The following is a 21,219-nucleotide window of genomic DNA, read 5'->3' on the forward strand; positions in this document are numbered from 1 at the left end:
CACCATCATCACCATCATCACCAATGAAAACAGCATCACCGCTGTCATCACTACCACCACCAGCATCACCACCATCATCACCATCACTACAGTCACCACGGCTGTCATCAGCCACTTATCATCACTACCACCATCATCACTCCCCTTGGTTCCTGACTCCAAGGCCACAAAATCTTAACATCTCAGAGGGTTGACTCTGGGAATGCGCCAGCCTGGTGGGTGAAGGGAAACAGAGGTCAGCGCAGATGTATCTACGTTTAGGTCCTGGGTTGGCCACCCATGCTTCTGAGCGAGTCACTCACCATCTCTGCCCTCATGTCTAAAATGGACTAACATCACTGCATGCCCCCCTCCCAAGTTCACTCTGAGGATCACAGGAGTTACCTGTAAACGTTGAACGAGAGATGTGCGGATTCAACTGCAGGGGCAAGGTTTGGAACTGTGTGCTCTGAAAGGGCTGGACTGATAACGTCATGTGGCCTGCAGGGTGGGGGAACATGGCTGACTCCAGTGCACACCTGATACAGCTGCTGAGGGAGAGCAGGTGGATCTCAGAGGCTGACCTAGTGTTGAACAGTGAGGCGTGGCCACCAAGAGGACGCGTCCCCCGCCCAGGGCCATCGTGGATGGGGACTCTTCACATTATGTCCTCTTCCTATCAACGGCCACAGACAAGAAATCTGAAAGGACAGTGGCCCCAAGTCACTTGCAACTTCAGCAGTCCCCTTTATCGAAGGTTTCACTTTCTGAGGTTTTAATCACCCCCAGTTAGCTGAAGTCTGAAAACATTAAACAGAAAAGTCCAGAAATAAACAGCTGAAAAGTTTTCAATTGGATGCCATTCTGAGTAGCGTGACATTGCGTGCTGGTCCACCCGGGGGAGGCAACTCATCCCTCTGTCCAGCACGCTCCTGCTGTCCTCACCACCCACTGGTTAGTTACTTAGTAGCCAGTTCTGTTATCAGACCAGAAACACCGTGTATGCAGTACAGGGTTCAGTGCTATTCCCGTTTCGGGCACCCACTGGGGGTCTTGGGACATATCCCCCGAAGATAATGGGGGACTGCTGCAGTCACAAAACAGTTGGCAAAACAACAAGGCCCTCATCCTTCTCCTGCCCAGCCCTGACCCAAAGGTTGGATTTGGGAAAAGGAGATTTAAGCTTCGAGTGTGTCCTGAAACCCTGAAACACAGGGTGTCCTACCGGAGACAGGAGGAATGGCTCCAGGTGTGGCTTCAGATGACAGAGGAACAACGCGCTGCGCTCAGGGTGATTTCTGGGAGGAGGAAACCCATGCTGCCTCACCGCCACCCTGCCGGGTCCACACAGTCTGAAGGAGAGATCTGAGAACGTCGTGGCCATGAGCCCTGGGGTGTGGGACTGGTGGCAGGGCGGAGACACTTCTCAGGGCAAACGGAAATGCTAGGCTGTAAGACGCTCCTGGTAAGGGGCCCCATGCTGGTAAATTAGAGAGTGGCTGGAAAGAGTTCACAGCAGGGATTCTGAACGGAAACCGTCCACAGGAAGAGAGCTTGGGAATCCAGACAGCCTGGCACACATCTTGCCTGGAAACACACACAACGTGTGTCTTCTTATGAATAAGCAGAGGTCATAAAGGCACCGCTCATAAAGGGCGAGTAGCAGGTTCGAATGAGGTCCTCTCTCTTCTCAGTTGAGGGCCACGAAAAAGTAGAAAGGCACCAGGCGCAGTGGCTTACGCCTGTAATCCCAACAGTTTGGGAGGCCAAGGACGACTGAGGTCAGGAGTTTGAGACTAGCCTGGCCAACATAGCGAAGCCGTGTCTCTACTTAAAAATGCAAGAAATTAGCCGGGTGTGGTGGCGGGCACCTGTAATACCAGCTACTAGGGAGGCTGAGGCAGGAGAATTGCTTGAACCCGGGAGGCGGAGGTTGCCGTGGGCCGAGATCGTGTAACTGCACTCCGGCCTGGGCAACGAGAGCAAAACTCCACCTCAAAAAACCAAACCAAAACAAATGATAATAATAATAATAATAAAACAACCAACCAAACGAAAAGGAGACATTTACAAACCGCATCTGTTTCCTGGTCAGAGCTCCGACTTTCTGATCTAGACCCTGTGCTTATGGCTAGCTTCTAGAAACTTCTAGAGAGCCACGGGGACTATTCTTGAAGGCAGACTTACCCCACAAGAGTGGCCGGTCAAGGGAAGGCACGACTAATCCCAGCCTACACTCATATCCTCTACCCAGTCGAAAGCCCTGCGGCAGGGAGTCAGCCAGAAAATTCTGGAAGCCCATTCTGCAGAGAATCCCATCAAGTCACTTCCTCGCTGGTCACTGCAGCTGACTGAGGATCCCAACTCCAACAGGCTCTGGCGGTGCATATGGTGCAGGATGCACCGAAGCTACACTGGGGTGCCCAGCAGTGAGGTAGGAGTTGAGAATGTGACGTCTTACAGCCTGGTCTGAGCTGCCTGGTGGTGAGGCCACCATTCCCACCTCAGTGGCTTTCAGGTGACCAGATCCTACCTGTCTCTGGAGGATGGAAACAGGGATGAGCAGGGCTGACTCACCACACCCATTTTCTCATCTTGTTCTGCGTGAATGGTGCTCACTGATATTCAGGCCCTTTGTTTCAGCAACTAAAATATGATCTGCTCCAGTGCTGCTTGGCCTTATGTCATTTTCTCAGGGATAAACAGAGTGCCCTGGACTGACAGTTTCTGTGTACACATCAGATGTGTCACTGAAAACTGCATGGACATGCATTGCATTCATTTTTCATAAACTACCTCACCCATGGGTGTCAACTTTGGAAATATTTTGTTTCTTAGTCAAGATACATCATCAAGAGCAGCCCTGATTTCAGTCTGTAGAATTCTGGCCAGGCACAGTGGCTCATGCCTGTAATTCCAGCACTCTGAGAGGCTGAGGCAGGAGGATCACCTGAGGTCGGGAGTTCGAGACCAGCCTGACCAACATGGAGAAACCCCATTGCTACTAAAAATACAAAATTAGCCAGGCGTGCTGGCGCATGCCTGTAATCCCAGCTACTCGGGAGGCTGAGGCAGGAGAATCGCTTAAACCCGGGTGGTAGGGGTTTCAGTGAGTCAAGATCACACCATTGCACTCCAGCCTGGACAACAAGAGCAAAACTCTGTCTCAAAAAATGTTGTAGCATTCTAAGGAGGAAGGTTCAAGTCACTCTACAATTCAGCAGCCTGAATTCACAGAGGAGGAAATCAAAGCCTTGGAAGTGCAGAAGGCAGCCAAGGTCTCCAGCAGGGGAGGTGGGCACTGTCCCTCCATCCAGGGTGCATGTCTGGCCCCAAGAGGGTCAGCCTTACGGGCCAATCTGACTAGGCTATGGTACTCAGTTAGACAGCCAAGCAGTAACTGAGGTGTTGCTGGGAGGGTATATTGTAGATGTGGTTAACATTTACAGTCTGTTGGTTTGAAGTCAAGATTTTTCTCAGTAATGTGGGTGGGCCTCCTCCAATCAGTTAAAAGTCCTTAAGAGCAAAATTGAGGTTTCTCTGAACCTTGACTCAAATAGTCAGCAGCAGGTCGTTCCTTGCCTGGGACCAGAGGGCTCAGAATCTGCAGCAACCAGGTCCCCTCCACGGGGTGTCACGGGCAGTGATGCACGTCCATACTGTGCCAGAGCCTCACACAAGAGGGCAGCGTTTCTCCATTCTCTCTCCCTGTCTCTGCAGGCGGGAGGCAGAGGACCCTAAGACCCTCGAGGATGACCAGGCCACACAATGGAAGGGCCTGGACTGCTTGGTCACACTGTGGAGAAAATCATCCCATCTGCTGACCATAAGAGACCACACTGGCATGGCTACTGGGCACAAAAAAATCCTGCACCCCATTAAGCCACTGAAGTTGTGAGTTCACTTGTAGCGGCTGACATTGTGCTACCTACTACATACAGGTGGAAAGCTTTAGAGTCTAGACAAAAGCCAGACCTTCCATCTCCTGACCAATCAAGTGCAACACCACTCGACCTGCTTTCTACAAACACGGTGGGGCAACTGACATGCACTCTGTCCTGTAGGCACCATGCAGGGCACAGAACAGCAAGATGCTATTATCCCTGCCCTCAGGGAGCCTAAATGCCAGCAGGATGGGGTGCGGACATGCATGTAATTAACCAGCAATTTTCCAGAGCACAATCTCCCAAGATGCCTCTCCTCCTGCATATAACAACATAGTCACACATGGCACTTTGCTCTCAGGTCTCCGGGCTGATGCATGCAAAGAGGTGAGATTTTATAAATCTGGGCATGCCTCTGTCTCTTATGCACAGACACAAGAAAGCTGCAATCAATAAGCTTTCCCCCAACCCTTCACACTCATCATCTCCAGCCTCCACATTTCAGATAATGACGTCTACTCAGAGCCAGCCAGAGACAGTTGAGCTGAGAAGAGACCTGGATCTACTTCTGCTTCTCCACTGCTTCAGGTGGATGCACAGGAAGACTAATCACCGGCAGTCACACACCAGGATTACCACCCTGATCGCTGTATGAAAGACACTGTTGTGATGCAGGTACAGGTCACAGCTCAAGCATTAGAAGTCACAAACAATGGGTCATAGTCCCAGCCCAGTAACTCCCTATCTGTGTGCTCCAATGTGCTAAGATGGGGATGCTCATGTGTACAATATGGGTGATGATTCCTGCCCTGCTTATTCTGCAAGGTTGGATGAGACAGCAAGCAGGAAAGCCCACTGGAAGCTACGAAGTCCCATAAACATACAGCCCTAAGAAATCACAACTAAGGTTCGAGTGAGTAAGCCCATCATATCTTGAAGGCAAAACTACAAAACTGTTCATGGAAATGAGCTGAATATGTATCATTTGACCAACCAATCAACCATCCAACCATCCATCCATCCATCCATCCATCCATCCATCCATCCATCCATGCATCCAACCAACCAACCAGTCAGCCAGCTAACCAACCAAACAACTAACCATCCAATCAGTCAGCCAACCAACCGGTTAATCAATCAACCAACCAACAAAAACCCTCCAGAGAGCCAGCTAACCAACCAACGAACCAATTAGTCATCCAGACAGCTAATCAACCAACCAAACAACCAGCCAGCCAGCCAGCCAACCAGCCAGCCAGCCAACAAGCCATCTAATAATCAACCAACCAATCAATCAACCAATCAACCAGCCAGCCAGCCAATCAACCAACCAATCAACCAGCCAGCCAGCCAGCCAGCCAACCAGCCATCTAATAATCAACTAACCAACCAACCAACCATCCAACCAGCCAATCAACCAACCAGCCAGCCAGCCAGCCAGCCATCTAATAACCAACCAAGCAACCAACCAGCCAACCAGCCAATCAACCAGCCAGTCAATCAATCAATCAACCAACCAGCCAGCTATCTAATAATCAACCAACCAACCAACCAACCAACCAACCAATCAACCAGCCAGCCAGCCAATCAATCAACCAACCAGCCAGCCAGCCAACAAGTCATCTAATAATCAACCAACTAACTCACCAACCAATCGACCAGCCAGACAGCCTGCCTATCAATCAACCAAGCAACCAGCCAGGACCACCATATGATTTTGCTGTTCATTTTACCCAGCCTCTGGTGACTGTCATCAGGCAATGAGAATTCACTGGGTCCTGAGCAGCCACTTCTTCACTGAGTTGTTCATTCTGTGAGTCACTCACTATTTAATGTTCATGAATGAGATTTACTAACTAAATGTTCATTTTACAACAGAAAGCAGTGGTGCTCCAGAAAAGAGAAACAGCTTTCAAGGGTGCAGGCAAGGCTGACTGTGTAGAAGGACACTGCTGGATGGGAACATCTAAAAAACATTTTGTACCAACTTCCAGATTCTATGTATATTCAAAGTCTTCTAATTTTCAACATCAAAAAAAGCTACAAAAAGGGACAGACACAATGGTTCACACCTGCAACTCCAGCACTTCGGGAAGCTGAGGCAGGAGGGACGCTTGCACCCAGGAGTTCAAGACCAGCCTGGGCAATGTAGTGAGACCTTGTCTCTACAAAAAAGTATAACAATACGATAAATTTTAAAATGAGGCGGCAGAACCGTTTGAGCCTGGGAAGTCAAGGCACGTAATGTGCTGTGATGGCACCACTGCATTCCCACCTGGATGACACAGCAAGACCGTGATTAAAAAAAAAAAAAAGTGACAAAAAGCATTAATGCAAAGGGAAAAAAGGATAATCTGAACTAGATTCAAAATTTTAAGAACCCTTCTACCCATTAAAAGATATACAGTTGACCCTTGAACAACATGGGTTTGAACTGAATGGGTTTAACTTACCTGTGGATTTTTCAACTAAATGTAGATTGAAAACACAATATTCGTGTGATATAAAGCCTGCATATACAGAGGGCTGACTGCACATACACAGGTTCTGTGGAGCTGACTGTGGGACTTGAGGTGGATTTGGTATATGGTGTGAGGGAGGGGTGCCCTGGAACCAATCCCCATGTATATTGAGAGATGACTGCAGTTAGAACATGAAAGGGCAAATTACAGACTGGGAAAAATGTGTGCAACATATATTTGATGGAGGACTGATAAGCAGAATATATAAAGAACCCCTACAAACCAATAAGGAACAGATGAACACCACCATGAAAAATGGACCAAAGACTTAAAGAAGCTATGCACAGAGCAAATGAGCACACCAAGACCCTTAATCACCGTCACCACAAAAATGCAGATCATACCCACAGTAAGATATCATTTCACATCCACTAGAACAGCAGAATTTAAACAGACCAACATTGCCAAATGTTCATGACAAAGTGGAGCAACCGAAACCCTCACACACTGCTGGTAGGAGAATAAAATGAGACGGCACTTCAGAGAACTGTGGGGTAGTTTCTTATAAAATCACAACATTATCATACAACCCAGCAGTTTTCTACCTAGAGAGAGAAAAATGTATGTCTGCAGAAAGACTCAAACCAAAACCTTTTTTAGCAGGTTCATTCATAGTAGCCAGAACTGAGAAGACAGCCACATGTCCGTCATCAGGAGAATGATCAAACTGTGGTATAAATACATCCTAGAACTCTACTCAGCAATAAACACGTATACCCTGCTGTCTGGGCACCGTGACTCATGCCTGTAATTCCAGCACTTTGGGAGGCCGTGGCAGGTGGATCACTTGAGGTCAGGAGTTCGAGACCAGTATGGCCAACATAGTGAAACCCCGTCCTTACTAAAAATACAAAAATTAGCCAGGTGTGGTGGTGGGAGCCTGTAATTCCAGCTGTTAGAGAGGCTGAGGCATGAGAATCACTTGAACCCTGGAGTTGGAGGTTGCAGTGAGCTAAATGGTATCTACCACTGCAATCCAGCCTGGGCGACAGAGTGAGACTCTGTCTCAAAAACAAAACAAAACAAAAAAATGTATAAACCACTGAGTCCTGCAATACGCAGCTGACATCAGAGGCATTAGGCTGAGGGAAAGAAGTGAGCCCGAGTTGCAGGCTTCCATCTACATGAAATCCAGTGACAGGCAAAACTGGTCTAAGGTGACAGAAATCGGAACCATGCTTTCTTCTGGTGTGGGACGGGGAGGGATGGAAGACAGCCTGAGATTACTTCCTGGGGTGAAGGAAAGGTGTTTTTAAAAATATTATTTTATATATTTTTTGAGATGGAGTTCTGCTCTTGTTGCCCAGGCCAGAGTGCAATGGTGTAACCTCGGCTCACTGCAACCTCCACCTCCCAGGTTTAAGCAATTCTCTTGCCTCAGCCTCCTGAGTAGCTGGTATTACAGGTGCATGCCACGGTGCCCAGCCAATGTTTTATACTTTTAGTAGTGATGGGGTTTCACCATGTTGGCCAGGCTGGTTTTGAACCCCTGACCTCAAGTGATCCATCCGCCTCGGCCTCCAAAAGTGCTGGGATGACAGGTGTGAGCCCCTGCACCTGGCCTGTGAAGGGGAAGTTTAATATCTTATTTGCAGTTGGAGACACGGGTATATACATTTGTCAGAATGCACTGAACTAGATTTTTCTTATAATCTGTGTGTTTTCCAGTATGTAAATCACACCTCTATAAAAGAAGATAATACAAAAGAAGGTGCGAAGTCACGATCTTAGAACACCCAAGGGCAAACAGAACCCAGCAGGAATCACTGCGGAATCCTCCCCACTCTTTTCGACTTCTCTGTGCTGTGATCTTGGTTCACCTCGCTCCACCACAGGTCACAGTGATGCCTTCCTTGCCTGACCCACAGCCTTTGTGTTAGAGTTCTGAGGTCATGTTTGCCATCTGTGTTAGGGAGAAAGATGGCTCCTTCCAAGGATGCCCAGGTCCTAATAACCCATAGGTTCCCCTGGAACCTATGAATATGTTCTCTTATGGCAAAAGGAAATTAAGGTTTCAGGCAGAATTAAGGCTGCCCATCAGTTTACTTGACCTGGATTAGCAAGATGGGCCCATCTAATCACATAGGCTCTTTTCTTTCCTTTTTGAGATGGAGTCTTGCTCTGCTGCCCAGGCTGGAGTGCTGTGGTGCAATCTTGGCTCACTGCAACCTCTGCCTCCCAGGTTCAAGCGATTTTCCTGCCTCAGCCTCCTGAGTAGCTGGGATTACAGGTGCCCGTCACTACGTTCAGCTAATTTCTGCATTTTTGGTAGAGATGTGGTTTCACCATGTTGGACAGGCTGGTCTCGAACTCCTGACCTCAAGCGATCCACCCAGCTCAGCCTCCCAGAGTGCTGGGATTGCAGGTGTGAGCCACTGTGCCTGGCCATAATCACACAGATTCTTAAATGTGGAAGAAGAAGAGGCAGAAGGGAGGTTTGGGGAGATACAACAGAAGAAGGACCCTACCTACAGTTGCTGGCTTGGGAGATGGAGGAACGGGCCATGAGGCCAGGAGGCTGGAAAGACAAGAAAACAAACTCTCCCCCCAGAGCCCAGAAAGAAAAAGAGCCCTGCTGACACCCTGACTTTGGCCCAGTGAGACTTATGCCTGCATCAGCCCAGGTAGAAAATACGGTTTTATCAAGGACACCATCCCGGGAGTGTGAGCCAGGGCAAGCTCATGCTTCTCGAAACCCCAACAACCTCCTCCCATGGTTAACACAAGCACAAACCACCACACCTCTAGAAGCTGCCTCCACCGGACACGCATCTTTGGCAGACTCCACGTCTCCCACCTACCCTGGGTGTGGACCCTGCCAGTGAGGCTGGGGAAAGCTATCCGTCCTCATCCAGGGCACACAGGGCGAGGCTGGCAGGAGGGCAGGAAAAGCCCACAGGAGGGAGGAGGGCAGGTTGCTCCAGCTTCCCTGCTTCCTCTTGCACACTATCCAGGAAGCCTCTATTCTCTGGAGGATGGAGAGAGCAGGAAGCTCAAATGACCCACCTGTGTGGCCCTCCAGCACTGCTCCATCCAGGTGTGGCATTAGCCAGCAAAGCCTGGTGCTGGCACAGCCGAGTCCTTCCAACCAGAGAGTGGAGGGAGGGGCGGCCAGCTCTGGAGGTGAGTGCCGGGAGAGGGAGGGGTGGTAGCTGCTCAGGAAGGGGAGGACCGGAGGACAGGGAGAATGAAGGCACTGAGCAACCTCGGGGTCAGGTGAGCTCCTGGGCCTGGCACTTCTCAGACAAGTGAGGCAGGGGCAGGCTGCCTGCAGAAGACGGTGGGCGTGGACCAGGGTGGATGGGCACTGGCAGGGCTTGGAGGTCCAGCCTGTACCAGGGCTCAGTGTGATTGCTGCCCACTGTAAAGCCTTTGTGGTGTAGGTGAATTGCAACCTTCCTGACTCTGCCTATCTTGAAGCACCAGGATGCCTGAGGTCACAAGCTCCCCTTGTGACCAAAAAGGCTAAGACTATGGGATCCAAGATGGCAGCTCACTTGGCTTCCCGAGAACCTCTAACCTCATTACAGTCTAATTCCATGCTAAATGACACTCCCACCGGCACTAGGACAGTTGACAATCACCATGACAACAACAGTAAGAAACCAGAAATGGACAAAAGGGAAGGCGACATACTAGCTCTGAGAAGTTCTCTGCCCATTTCCAGAAAAGACGTGAATATTTCTCCCCTCGATGTAAAGCCCAAGCCCTTCATTACAGAGGCCCGGTCTCTGTGACTTGCCAGCCTCAGGAGCTGAGAAACTGATTGGTGAGCCAAGCTGCTGCTTCTTGGTTCCATGCTGCTTGAGGCTCATTTTTGCTTTTGGGTACTGGCTGTGTAGCACACACGACAGGGAAAGACCCCACCCTTTGGAAGACCGGCTTTGTGGGTGACATCGTCATCACCACCATCATCCAGAAAAACACACTCCCTCCCGCCCAGCCGCCTTCCGAGCAGTGCACATTTCCGGTTCCTCCTTCGTTGTTACGTTTGGAGCGTGCCTTACCTCGATACCCCTCAATACCGTCTGGTGTCTAAGCCTGAGCAGGGACTATCGGCAAGGAAGCTGCTGCACGAACTGAGCCCCTGCTGAAGCCAAGATCTCAGACGGAAACCCACTGAGCCTCCCTGCTGGAGACTGCAAAGCCAGCCAGGCCCGGGACAGACTCCACCTTGCTTTCCAGAGCACGTGTTTGTAGGGCCTGGCAGGTCCCGGCAGATGGGATCAGGCAGCGGGGCGGGAAGGTGCTACCTAGTGAGCCCCTAGACGAGAAACCTCAAAAACAGGGCAAAGGGGACATTTGGGCAGAGCTCAGAGGCGGCGGGCTCTGCACGAGAAGGCATGGAAGGTTGGTGGCCGCAGCGTCTGTGGCTGCTCCTGACACATGTGTTGTGGGCCTTTCTACAAAAAGCCAGAGGCTGTTCACATGTGAACTGCTTTTCTTCTTATATCACACTTAGGGCTTCACTTTTCCCCAACTCTCATGTATGCATACACACACATATACACACACACACACACACACACGTGCACACACACACACACATGCATACACACACACGTTCTCTTGGTACCATTTTATGTAAGTGGTCTCCTCTTCACATGTTAATCAATTCAATCTCTTGGCAATCGATTTTGAAACGATTTTCAGTAAGTGCTATATCTGGAGGTTCTGAGAGAGAAGCTGGAATGGCTTCCCGTCAGAACACTGAACTCTTTTGAGTTTTCACGGAGGCGCTCGCTGTGTGTTCTCAGGGTGGCACGGGAGCGTCTGGCCTGCACGTGGGAGCTGCCTGTTTTATGCCATCGATAGAAGACATCGAAAAAGAAATCTAATCAACCCCCGAAAGTCTTCCTCTGACGGCTAGAACATACGGTCCAAGTTTTCTGGGACGTGTACCGAGCAGCCTCTTAACTAAAAGCTTCCACACCATCTTGTAAGGAATTTCTGGTTTGGATGAGGCCCAGAGGAATGGAAGCCACCAACCTGCTTCCGAAGATCGAGAAAGTCCTGAATTTGCAACTCAGCCTTCCTCCACGACGCAACGGCAGAAGCTTGCCACGGGTCACAGCGACCACAGGCCCGGGACGGGCTGCGGGACTGGGGGTGGCAGCCGCGAGCGCCCGCCTTACCTGCCTGGCTGTCCCTGGGCTTACACTGGACCTCCTCCACGCATTCCGCTGGGAACCATCCGATGTGGCCACGGGCGCTGCCTTCCCAGAAGCCCCCTTCGCCGATGCTCAGAACTAGAGACAACGGAAAGGGAGAGGCGTTAGCGGCGGGGGAATGTGGGGGACCTGAGGGTGAACAGGCGGCAGAGGCCGGGCAGAGGCAGGAGAACCCGTGCATCCTCGGCCAGGCCTGTGGGGCAAGTGGCTGTGGGGTGACTGTGCTTCCTTCAGCTGCGGACGGTGCTAACAGACATCCAGGCATCCCCACTGCAGCCCACAGGCGTCCTCTGCCCCTTAGGGGATGAGACGGGAATGAAGCATCTTTGCATATCTGACACCTCGTCACACGAATGAATGTGCCTTGGAGCATTGCTCAGTCCTCCACGTGAGACGGGACAGTGCTGCTTGGCCGTTCTTGCCACCAACAATTTCAGATATAGAAGTGGAGTCAGGAGGCACCACCGCAAAACGGGGAGGAAGGGATGAGGTCATGCCTTCCCCTCCTAAGCTGGGCAAGAACCAGAGGCAGAAGGTCTACAGGGAAGAGAATCCACCTGCCCGGCTCTGTCTGGAACTTTTAAATGAGCGTGGGGAAGGAGAAATCAGAGCAGCGGGCTGGGCTCAGGGGCTTATGCCTGTAATCGCAGCAGTTTGGGAGGCTGAGGCGGGCAGATCACCTGAGGTCAGGAGTTTGAGACCAGCCTGGCCAACATGGTGAAACCCCACATCTATTAACAATGCCAAAATTACCCAGGTGTGGTGATACACATCTGTAATCCCACGTACTCGGGAGGCTGAGGCAGGAGAAATGTTTGAACTCAGGAGGCAGAAGTTGCAGTGAGCCGAGACTGCAATACTGCACTCCAGCCTGGGCGACACAGTGAAACTCCATCTCAAAAAAAAAAAAAAAAAAAAAAAAAAAAAACACACACAGCAGAGGATGGGCGAGCAGCTCATGAACCATCTGACAACGGCATGGATGTGGAATTATAATTATCTTCACTTAATTAAACCGAAGGGGCTGCACTAAAACCCTCACAGTCAGCAGCAGCCCCTTGGAGGCCCAGCCCACCAGTGTGCTGACTTAGTAATCAGGAACCTAGTCATTATGTGGTTGCTGGCAAGCGCTGTGGGTTTCTGACTTGCAGTTGGAAGACGCCAATTCCCCTAGAGAGAAGGCACGGTGGCCACACAGTGACCTTGTTCTGGGGACCACGTACATTGCTGGACAGACATGGCCGCCCCAGCCTGCAGGGTGGAAGCTGCTGAGTCCAGACACAGACATCCCTCCCCAGGCTGTGTGTTGAGTACACACCGGGCTCTCAGTGAAGCTCCGCTGGAAGAATGAAGCATGTTTGTTTTCAAACTCATCTGCTGAGCATGGGTGAGGGACATAAGCCCAAAGACACCATGGGGGTGGCGGGGTGGGGGGTGGGGAGGTCACAAGGATCCCACCTGTCCCCATGGCCCCATTGTGAGAACGATTTCTCTGTTAAAGCCTGCAAAGCTTGCAGTGGCAAAGTGGGGAAAGAGCGTCTTTATATCTTAGTATGTATGTATCTATGGATGGATGTATTTATTTTAGAGGGTCTTGCTTTGTCACCCAGGCTGAAGTGCCTGTGGTACCATCACAGCTCACTGTAACCTCAACCTCCCAGGTTTAGGCGATCCTCCCACCTCAGCCTCCCGAGTAGCTGGGACAGCAGGCATGTACCACTACACCTCACTAATTGTTACTGCTTTTGTAGAGACAGGGTCTCATCATGTTGCCCAGGCTGGTTTCAAACCCCTAAGCTCAAGCAATTCGCCTGCCTTGGCCTCCCAGAGTGCCTTTGCTCCCTCCTAATTTGTCTAGGCAAGGAAGAAAACCACCTGATCTCTCCACATCTTTATCTTCTTTTAAATTACTCAGGATCCAAAGGCAGCAGCCCTGCTGAAAGAGGAATCATGGCCCCAGAAGTGGTTTCCTCTAGCCCTCATTTTAATTTCAAAGGCCAGACAGAGAACCACTCAGCCCACGATTTTTGAAGGTTAATGGAACTGAAAACCCCACTTTATAAGCTCCTGACTAATAACCTGAAGCAATGACCCAACTGAAACAGATCAGCCATATCCCAGGTGACCAGGACCATCATCACTGCTTGAAGCATCTCCTCCAAAAATCAATGCAGGGCTCCTGGGCTCCTCTCAGCCCAGCTGACTGGGATGTAAACCCACAGTTTCCCAGAACCACCCCAGACCTGAGAGGGTCATCTCGGACCACTGCCCCAGGCTGCAAAGGGAGGCGGGGACTTGCTTCTGAGCTGTTAGGAGCCAGTGCTCCCAAAATACCCACGCTGTCCTTCCTTCTCGGCTGTGAGGTCATTCTGCTGTTTTATATGGGCCTGGGGAGAAGGGAACAGCATAGGCAGAGACTGGTATCTTCACCCACGGAAGCTCTGGCCCATCTTAGCTATGCAATGCTTGGGAAAACGTCTCGGTCTCTCTGTGCCTCAGTTTCCTCATTTACCAGAGCATGACAGTACTAGTGCGTGAATCAGAGGTACATGGGCCCAGCGTGGAATGAGGACTCCACATCCCCACCTGCCTTTCCTTCCAAACTCCCCTCTCCGGGAGAATCATGCCTTTAAATTCCATGTTTAATCTCTACCAAGAACGCACTTCGGGATGTGTTATTGTTATTACGAGACCAACCGAAAATATGAAAGGCTGTTTCCAATGGGCTCGAGAGAACAGAGGGTTCGTATGAGGAGGCAGAGGTGAGGTACTGCAAGGAGTCTCCCAGCACAGTACGTAAACAGCAGGCCTGTGCCGACAGCAGGTGCAGGGGAATGGAGGACAGGCTGCTTCTGGGTTTCTGGCTGTGCAAATGGTAGCTGCTGGTCCTCTTCAGAGAGCGGGGAGCAAGGGAAGGGTCTGTGCTTCCAAAGCTTCCCAGATGGGAACATCTGCGTCCAGATAAAAATGGGTGCTCCTCGTGTAGTGAGGAAGGAGCTGGGCTTGGTTACCCCATTGTTTGCTGATGTAATTCCTTCCCAAGTAAAGACTCAACACACGGGTAAGAAGAGGTGGAGGAGGAGAAGTCGCCTCCATCTAGCAGTACGAGACTGAACACTGGGCGTGGCCCCATCACTGGGGTGCTGAGGCACCCTGGGGCTCCCGTGCTCTCTGTGGCCCTCCTCCTCCATGGGGAACACTAGGGTGAATTCTGAGAGCGAATTCTGACCGGGTGACCAGGTGAATTCTGGAGTAGGGAGTCCTGCCTTGCTCTTGGGTGCTCCAGCTGGAAAGATCGGCGAGGATCCTGTTCCTGGAGGCCACAGTGTGATAGGGCTGATGCTACCACGGAGGATCACATGAGAATTGTCCCAGCCAAACCAAGGGGCAGGAGGAAGACTATGGAAGCAAAGATGGGGGGCAGTGAGACTCGGGGCAAGCCCTGCAGGAAGAGGCAGTGCTTTGAATGGTGGGTAGAGAGCAGGTGAAGGCACTGCACCCAGGGCGTGAGGACGGGGGAGGGGTACATACGGCGGGGGGCCCTGGGAAACCCAGCTAGAAGGAAGATCCATCCTCAACACCATGTCTGCTCCAACACAGACGATGCTTTAAGGCACCTATAAGAACCAATGGCGGATCTCTCTATAGGCCTCACGTGCTCCCATCTACCCATCCATGCATCCACCCATCCATCCATCTATCCATCTACCCATCCACCCATCCACCCATCTATCCATCTACCCATCCACCCATCCACCCATCTATCCATCTACCCATCCACCCAACCACCCATCCATCCGTCTATCCATTTACCCATTCACCTGTCTTCTCATCTATCTATCCATCCATTTACCATCTATCCATCTGCCTGTCCCACCCACCCATTCATCCATCCATCCATCTACCCATTCATACATCTTCCCATCTACCCATCCACCCACCCATCCATCTACCCATTCATCCATCCACAGTGGTGATAAGCTGGTTGGAGAAGGGCCAGCCCCACCATCCAGCCCACGGCCAACACAGTGGGCTGCTTCCTGCCTCAGCAGCTCTTGCAAACTGGAAAGTAGCAGTGATTCCCTGTACTGGATGAGTTGGGGCAGGGGTGGTTGCAACCCCTCTGCTCCACTGCACCTTCTCCTCCTCGACCCCAGCCTGGGTACAGAACCCCATCAGGTCACTGAGGAGGAAGGAGAAACTGAGACCCAGAGTTTCCCCTGTTTTGTACCTGACATGCTGGTTTCTGATGCACCTCTGGGCCGTCTTTGATTTCAAGCCACTCATGGTGTTCTTGAATATGCACATCCTTCTGCCTTAATTGACCCAGGACTTACTCGGGCCAGGGACTGTGCTGTGGTCACAAAGATGGTGCAGGAGTTGGGAGACACACCTGGAGGTGCTTCAGAGGAGAAGGATGGCATCGCCGTCCTCCCACCTAGAGTTCCAGAGCAAAAATGTTGGCGCCCTCTGCACCCCCAAGCCCCACCATTGGCAACGCTATGTTGTGGGCTTAGTTATTCCCTTGCCAGAATGGGGGCTTCCAGGAAGTGGGGTCAATCATCACTGTTTCTCTAGGCCTCACCCATGGGCAGGAACCCTCAGGGGTTCGTTGTGTGTCCGTTAAATAAATGAACCCCTAAAATGACCACGCTCACTGTGCTACATGCTGCATCAGAAGCCTGTGTGGCCTGGGCCAAAAGGTAGAGGGGGAGCATGGTAGGTGGGGGTGGGGACACTCCCAGAGGAAGGGACATGGCAGCTGAATCCTGAAGGAGTTGCTGATGGACAGACACAGGGACAGCTGCTGTCTGAGCGGAGGAAAAGCAGGATGGAAGCATGGAGATGAGAGTACGGGACAGAACACACACTGCTCTTTAGAACGCTCTGTCATTCTTCCATGCTGTCATGCGCTCTCACTCACCACCTACCCAACTACCCATCTATTCATTCATCCACCTATTAAACTCAACCATGTAACCATCTATGCATCTATCTTCCCATCTACCCATTCACCCATTCATCCACGCATTCATCTACCCATCAAATTCAATCACATTTCCATTCATCCATCCATCTACCCATTCCATCTGTCTTCCCATCTTCCCATCCATCCATCCACCCACCCATCCATCCATCCATTTTCCCATCTACCCATCCATCCATCCATCCATCCATCCATCCACCTGTCCATCCATCCATCTACCTGTCCCATCCTCCCATCTACCCATCTATCCATCTACCCATTCATCCACCTTCCCATCTACCCGTCCACCCACCCATCCATCAGTCCGTCCATCCACCCATCTGTCCATCCATTCATCAATTTGTCTGCCTATCCACCCACCCACCCATCTATCCATCTGCCTTTCCACCCATCTGTACATCCATCCACCCAACTGCCTGCCTGCCCATCCCACCCGCCCAGTCATCCAGCCATTTTATCCATCCATCATCCATCCCATTCCAACCACTGTGTCACATGCTTGGGAAAGAAACAAGAAGAGAACAAAGTCCTGCCCACAGAGGGCCTACAATCCATCACAACCAAGAACGCTGCAACATGACCTGAGGAGTCTGTTAACTACCTAGATTTCCGGGCCGTGGCTTTGGAGACACAATACTGCAGATGCAGAGATGGACGGTCAGGAATCTGCACATTTAACAAGCTCCCCCCATGTCCAGATGCAGAGGCTTGGGGAAGAGAGGCTGAGAAACTGTACCCAGGCGCACAGCTCTGATGGGAGCCTGAGGTCAGATCTCGCATAAAGAACTATTGGGGGCTGGAAGGAAGAATGTGCCAGGCAAGGTGAAGGACAAAGAAGGGCGCTTGAGTTTAAAAAACAAAAAAAGAGGGTCAGTAGGGGAATCAGAACATGTGTACACCAATTCTTGGGCACCCCGTATTTTAGGAGAAAAATATGGGGCCCTAATTTCCCAGGTCCATGGTAACCAACTGCCTCCGGGGATCATCAACCCCTTCCCAAGTGGGGCTGAGCAGAGCAGATGTAAATGAACCTTCTGAAAGAGCCAGGAGAAATGGTGTTATCAGCAGGACCCCAGGGCCACCCTGAGACCCATCACAGCCACCCGCCTGCCTGCTGCCTGGGGCCCGACTTCCACCGTGAAAATGAATTTGGTTTCACTGGAAACCCTCCTAGACCTGCCCCTGCCAGCCAGGCAGCTGGGTTTCCTGCCCCAATGTTCCCTTGATGTCAAGGGGACAGAGTTCCTCCCAAGGGCGTTGGCGCTGCAGGGAGTGGGTGGGCTGGACCCGCCTGCCTCTAAGCACTGCCAGGCAGGCAGCAAGGATACGCGGGCCAGCCCGTGATGGGGAGGAGGCGCCGACCGCTCGGCAGGAAGGAAGAGCCGCTCCACCAGCGGCAGGAAGGGGCTCCATGCCAATTGCATGCAAATGGCCTGCATGGCCCACTCGAAGGTCCTTTCAGAGCAGCAGTCCTTTGCCATGGATCCTTTGAAGTGTGAGTTTTGGAACTGAGCTCTGTCATTTCTGCTTTCCTGGGGACATAGGCCCAGCTCCCTGAATGCCCCACGCTCCTGCAAGGGGCGGCTTCCGGTCTGGTCGTGTTTGGGGAGATGCTGCTGGGCTCCAGTATGCTGGAGGAAGAAGGCCCAGTGTGGGGCCCGGACAGGAGTCACGTGACCTCCCTTCCTTCCTCTGATGGATCTTCCTATCAAACCCAGGGAGCTGGACAGGGGAAGGCCCCCAGAGCTGCTGGGAACAAGGCGTGAGGTGCGGATTTGCCTGCCATCTCCCACAGTGCTCTCGCCTGTCCCAGGACCCCTGTGAGCCCTGGGTCCTCAAGTCTTCCCACCGTTGCCGGCCTGTGCGTGGGAGACAGGCCCACTGGTGGGCTCAGCGGCAGCTCCCCGTCTCCCTGGACCTCCTGCTCATCCATGCTACAAGCTCACAGTCCCCTCTGAGGGGCTCTAGGCTGTTCAGTGCCCACCCCCACGGGCACCTGCTCTATGTCTAGGGGGCTGGGTACGTGTGCCAAGACGTTCACTGCATGGGCGCCTGTGGGCAGCTCTGCCCCGTCCTGGAGCATGGGTCGGTCTGCCTGAGTGAGTCCACAGATGCCCAGCCCCATGCCCCAGGTTCCTCTTAACAGGCCTCTCTGCCCCTTCGCAAGTCCAGGACCAGCCTGGCTGCCCTGCAGGAACTGCCAGCCGCACCCCAGCCTCCTTCTTGGGCATCAGTGCGCTCCGAGCAGGACACATGGAGGAGCGGCTCCTGCCCTCTGGCCCCTGAGCCCCAGGCTTCTCCTCTCTACAATGCGGAAAGGCTCCCTCTCTCCCTTGACCTCCTGCTAATCCACACTGCTAACTCGGGGTCCCCTGAGGGACCTTCGGCTATTCAATGCCCGTTCCCACGGGCCTCTGCTCTGCCTAGGGGGCTGGGGACATGTGCCAAGGAGTTCACAGCAGGAAGGCGTGTCGGCAGCTCTGGCCCCTCCTGGAGCATGGGTAAGTCTGCCTGAGTCCACGGATGCCCGGCCCCATGCTCTGCCCCTTTGCAAGTCCAGGATCAGCCTGGCTGCCTTGCAGGAACTGCCAACTGCACCGCAGCCTCCTCCCTGGGCATCAGTGGGCTCTGAGCAGGACTCACGGGGGAGCAGCTTCTGCCCTCCAGCCCCTGAGCCCCAGGCTTCTCTTCTCTATAGCGGGGGCAGGCCTGGATTGGAGGACCGTGTGTCCCCTCCTGCTCTGGAGGGACAGTGAGCCTCCCTGGCTCCCACTTGGGCCTAGGGGGCAGCCCTGAGCATGCAGACTGGTTAGAAAACATTCTCTAACTAGGAATCTGGCTCTCACTTCCTAGAATGGGGTTGCCAGCAAGGCCAGCATTGGCTCTGATCCCTTCTGCACAGACAGCCCCTCCTGCTCCCCACCCATGGGGCCCTGACATCCCTGTCACCCAGTGTCTCAGGGCTGGCCTGACAGGAAGGAGGGAAGGGGCTCTCAGCACTGGTCCTCAGAGAGACAGTCAAGTGGATGAGTGTGATGGATTTCAAAGTGGCAGTTAAACCGATCTACAATGTTGTAGAAACAAAACAAAAAACACGTTTTTAATGAACAAATGAACAAAAAAATCTCAACAGGATAATAGGAGGTCTTGGCAAATAAAATGCAACAATAAAAACAGATACATAGAAAAGCTAACACACATAATTTGGGAAATTATAAAACTCAAAAGATGGACTTAACAGCTAAAGGGACATTTCAAAGGAAACGGCGAGTAACCAGTAGAAATGATCTAATGTCAAGAAAAATGAATGAAAAAAATTAATAGAGGACAGGCACAGTGACTCATGTCTATAATCCCAGCACTTTGGGAGGCTGAGGTGGGCAGATCATGAGGTCAGAAGTTTAACACCAGCCTGGTCAAAATAGCAAAACATTGTCTCGACTTAAAAAAAAAAAGTACAAAAAAATGGGCTGGGAGTGGTGGTGCATGCCTGTAATCCCAGCTACTCGGGAGGTGGAGGCAGGAGAATAGTATAAACCCGGGAGGCGGAGTTTGCAGTCAGCCGAGATCTCATCACTGCACTCCAGTCTGGGCGACAGTGCAAGACTATGTCTCAAAAAAAAAAAAAAAAAAGAAAGAAAGAAAAAGAAAAGGCACAGAGCTCCAGGGACTTATTTGATGCTGTCAAATGATCTAATATGTGTGCAGCAGGACACCAGCCAACAGGCAAGAGAGCAGGGTTCTACTATTGTCAGAATGTTCCAGGAACCCAGGTCAAGCTGGCCTGGTCAGTGTGCAGTGCAGAGAAAGGAACTGAGTCAATTACCCGGTGGGGGCCAAGTGACAGCCAAGCTGGAAAAGGTGGGATTTGAACCGCGCCTACTGACCTCTAGGAACATGCCTTCCACCCAGGCCACACATCTTTTTTTTTTAATTTTTGAGATGCAGTTTCACTTTCGTTGCCCAGGCTGGAGTGCAATGATACAATCTTGGTACACCACAGCCTCCTCCTCCCGGGTTCAAGCCATTCTCCTGCCTCAGCCTCCTGAGTAGCTGGGATTACAGGTGCACGCCACCACATCCAGCTAATTTTGTATTTTCAGTAGAGATGGGGTTTCTCCATGTTGGTCAGGTTGGTCTCGAACTCCCAACCTCATGTGATCCCCCCTCCTCGGCCTCCCAAAGTGTTAGGATTACAGGCGTAAGCCACCGCGTCTGCCTTATGCCATGAATCTTCTGGAAGCCTGCCCTCCAAGGGCAGGGCCCAGGCATGCTGGCCATGAGTGCTGGGCTTTCCTGCTCCGCCCAGTGAGGTCCAGCCATGCCACACCACCCCTGCAGCCCACACCTGCCATGTTGCTTCTGCTGTCTGCCTCAGATGCCCCCACTGCCAACTTCCCACCAACCATCTCTACTTTCATCCCCTTGCAGTGCCTCACACACCTGATCTCCCCCATGCAGAAACCATCGCTGGCTCCCCAGTACCCCAGGAACAATGTCTAACTCCTAAGCCCGATGTTGACAATGGCCCTCTAGGGGCTTATCCATGCTGGTTCCTACGACTCTGCTTTGAAAATCTTTCCTTCCAACCTGGTAGACTTCCTTCCTTTGAACACTGCAGACCTCAGGCCTCAGGTCACACCAGACTCTCCACCTGGAGATCCCAAAGCCGACCC

At 51.9% G+C, this 21,219-nt stretch overlaps 1 protein-coding gene across 13 annotated transcripts in view; it reads right to left on the reverse strand.

The window, feature by feature from the left end:
- Positions 1–21,219, reverse strand: part of SHANK2 (SH3 and multiple ankyrin repeat domains 2) — a 684,346-nt gene that overhangs the window by 321,484 nt on the left and 341,643 nt on the right. For all 13 annotated transcript variants that reach the window (XM_074401828.1, XM_074401830.1, XM_074401824.1 and 10 more), the window contains one exon: positions 11,521–11,634. In XM_074401828.1, coding sequence (XP_074257929.1) covers positions 11,521–11,634 — 114 coding nt within the window. The remainder of the gene's footprint in view (positions 1–11,520; positions 11,635–21,219) is intronic.

Source organism: Saimiri boliviensis, chromosome 6, assembly GCF_048565385.1.
Source record: "Saimiri boliviensis isolate mSaiBol1 chromosome 6, mSaiBol1.pri, whole genome shotgun sequence".
NCBI classification, from domain to species: domain Eukaryota; kingdom Metazoa; phylum Chordata; class Mammalia; order Primates; family Cebidae; genus Saimiri; species Saimiri boliviensis.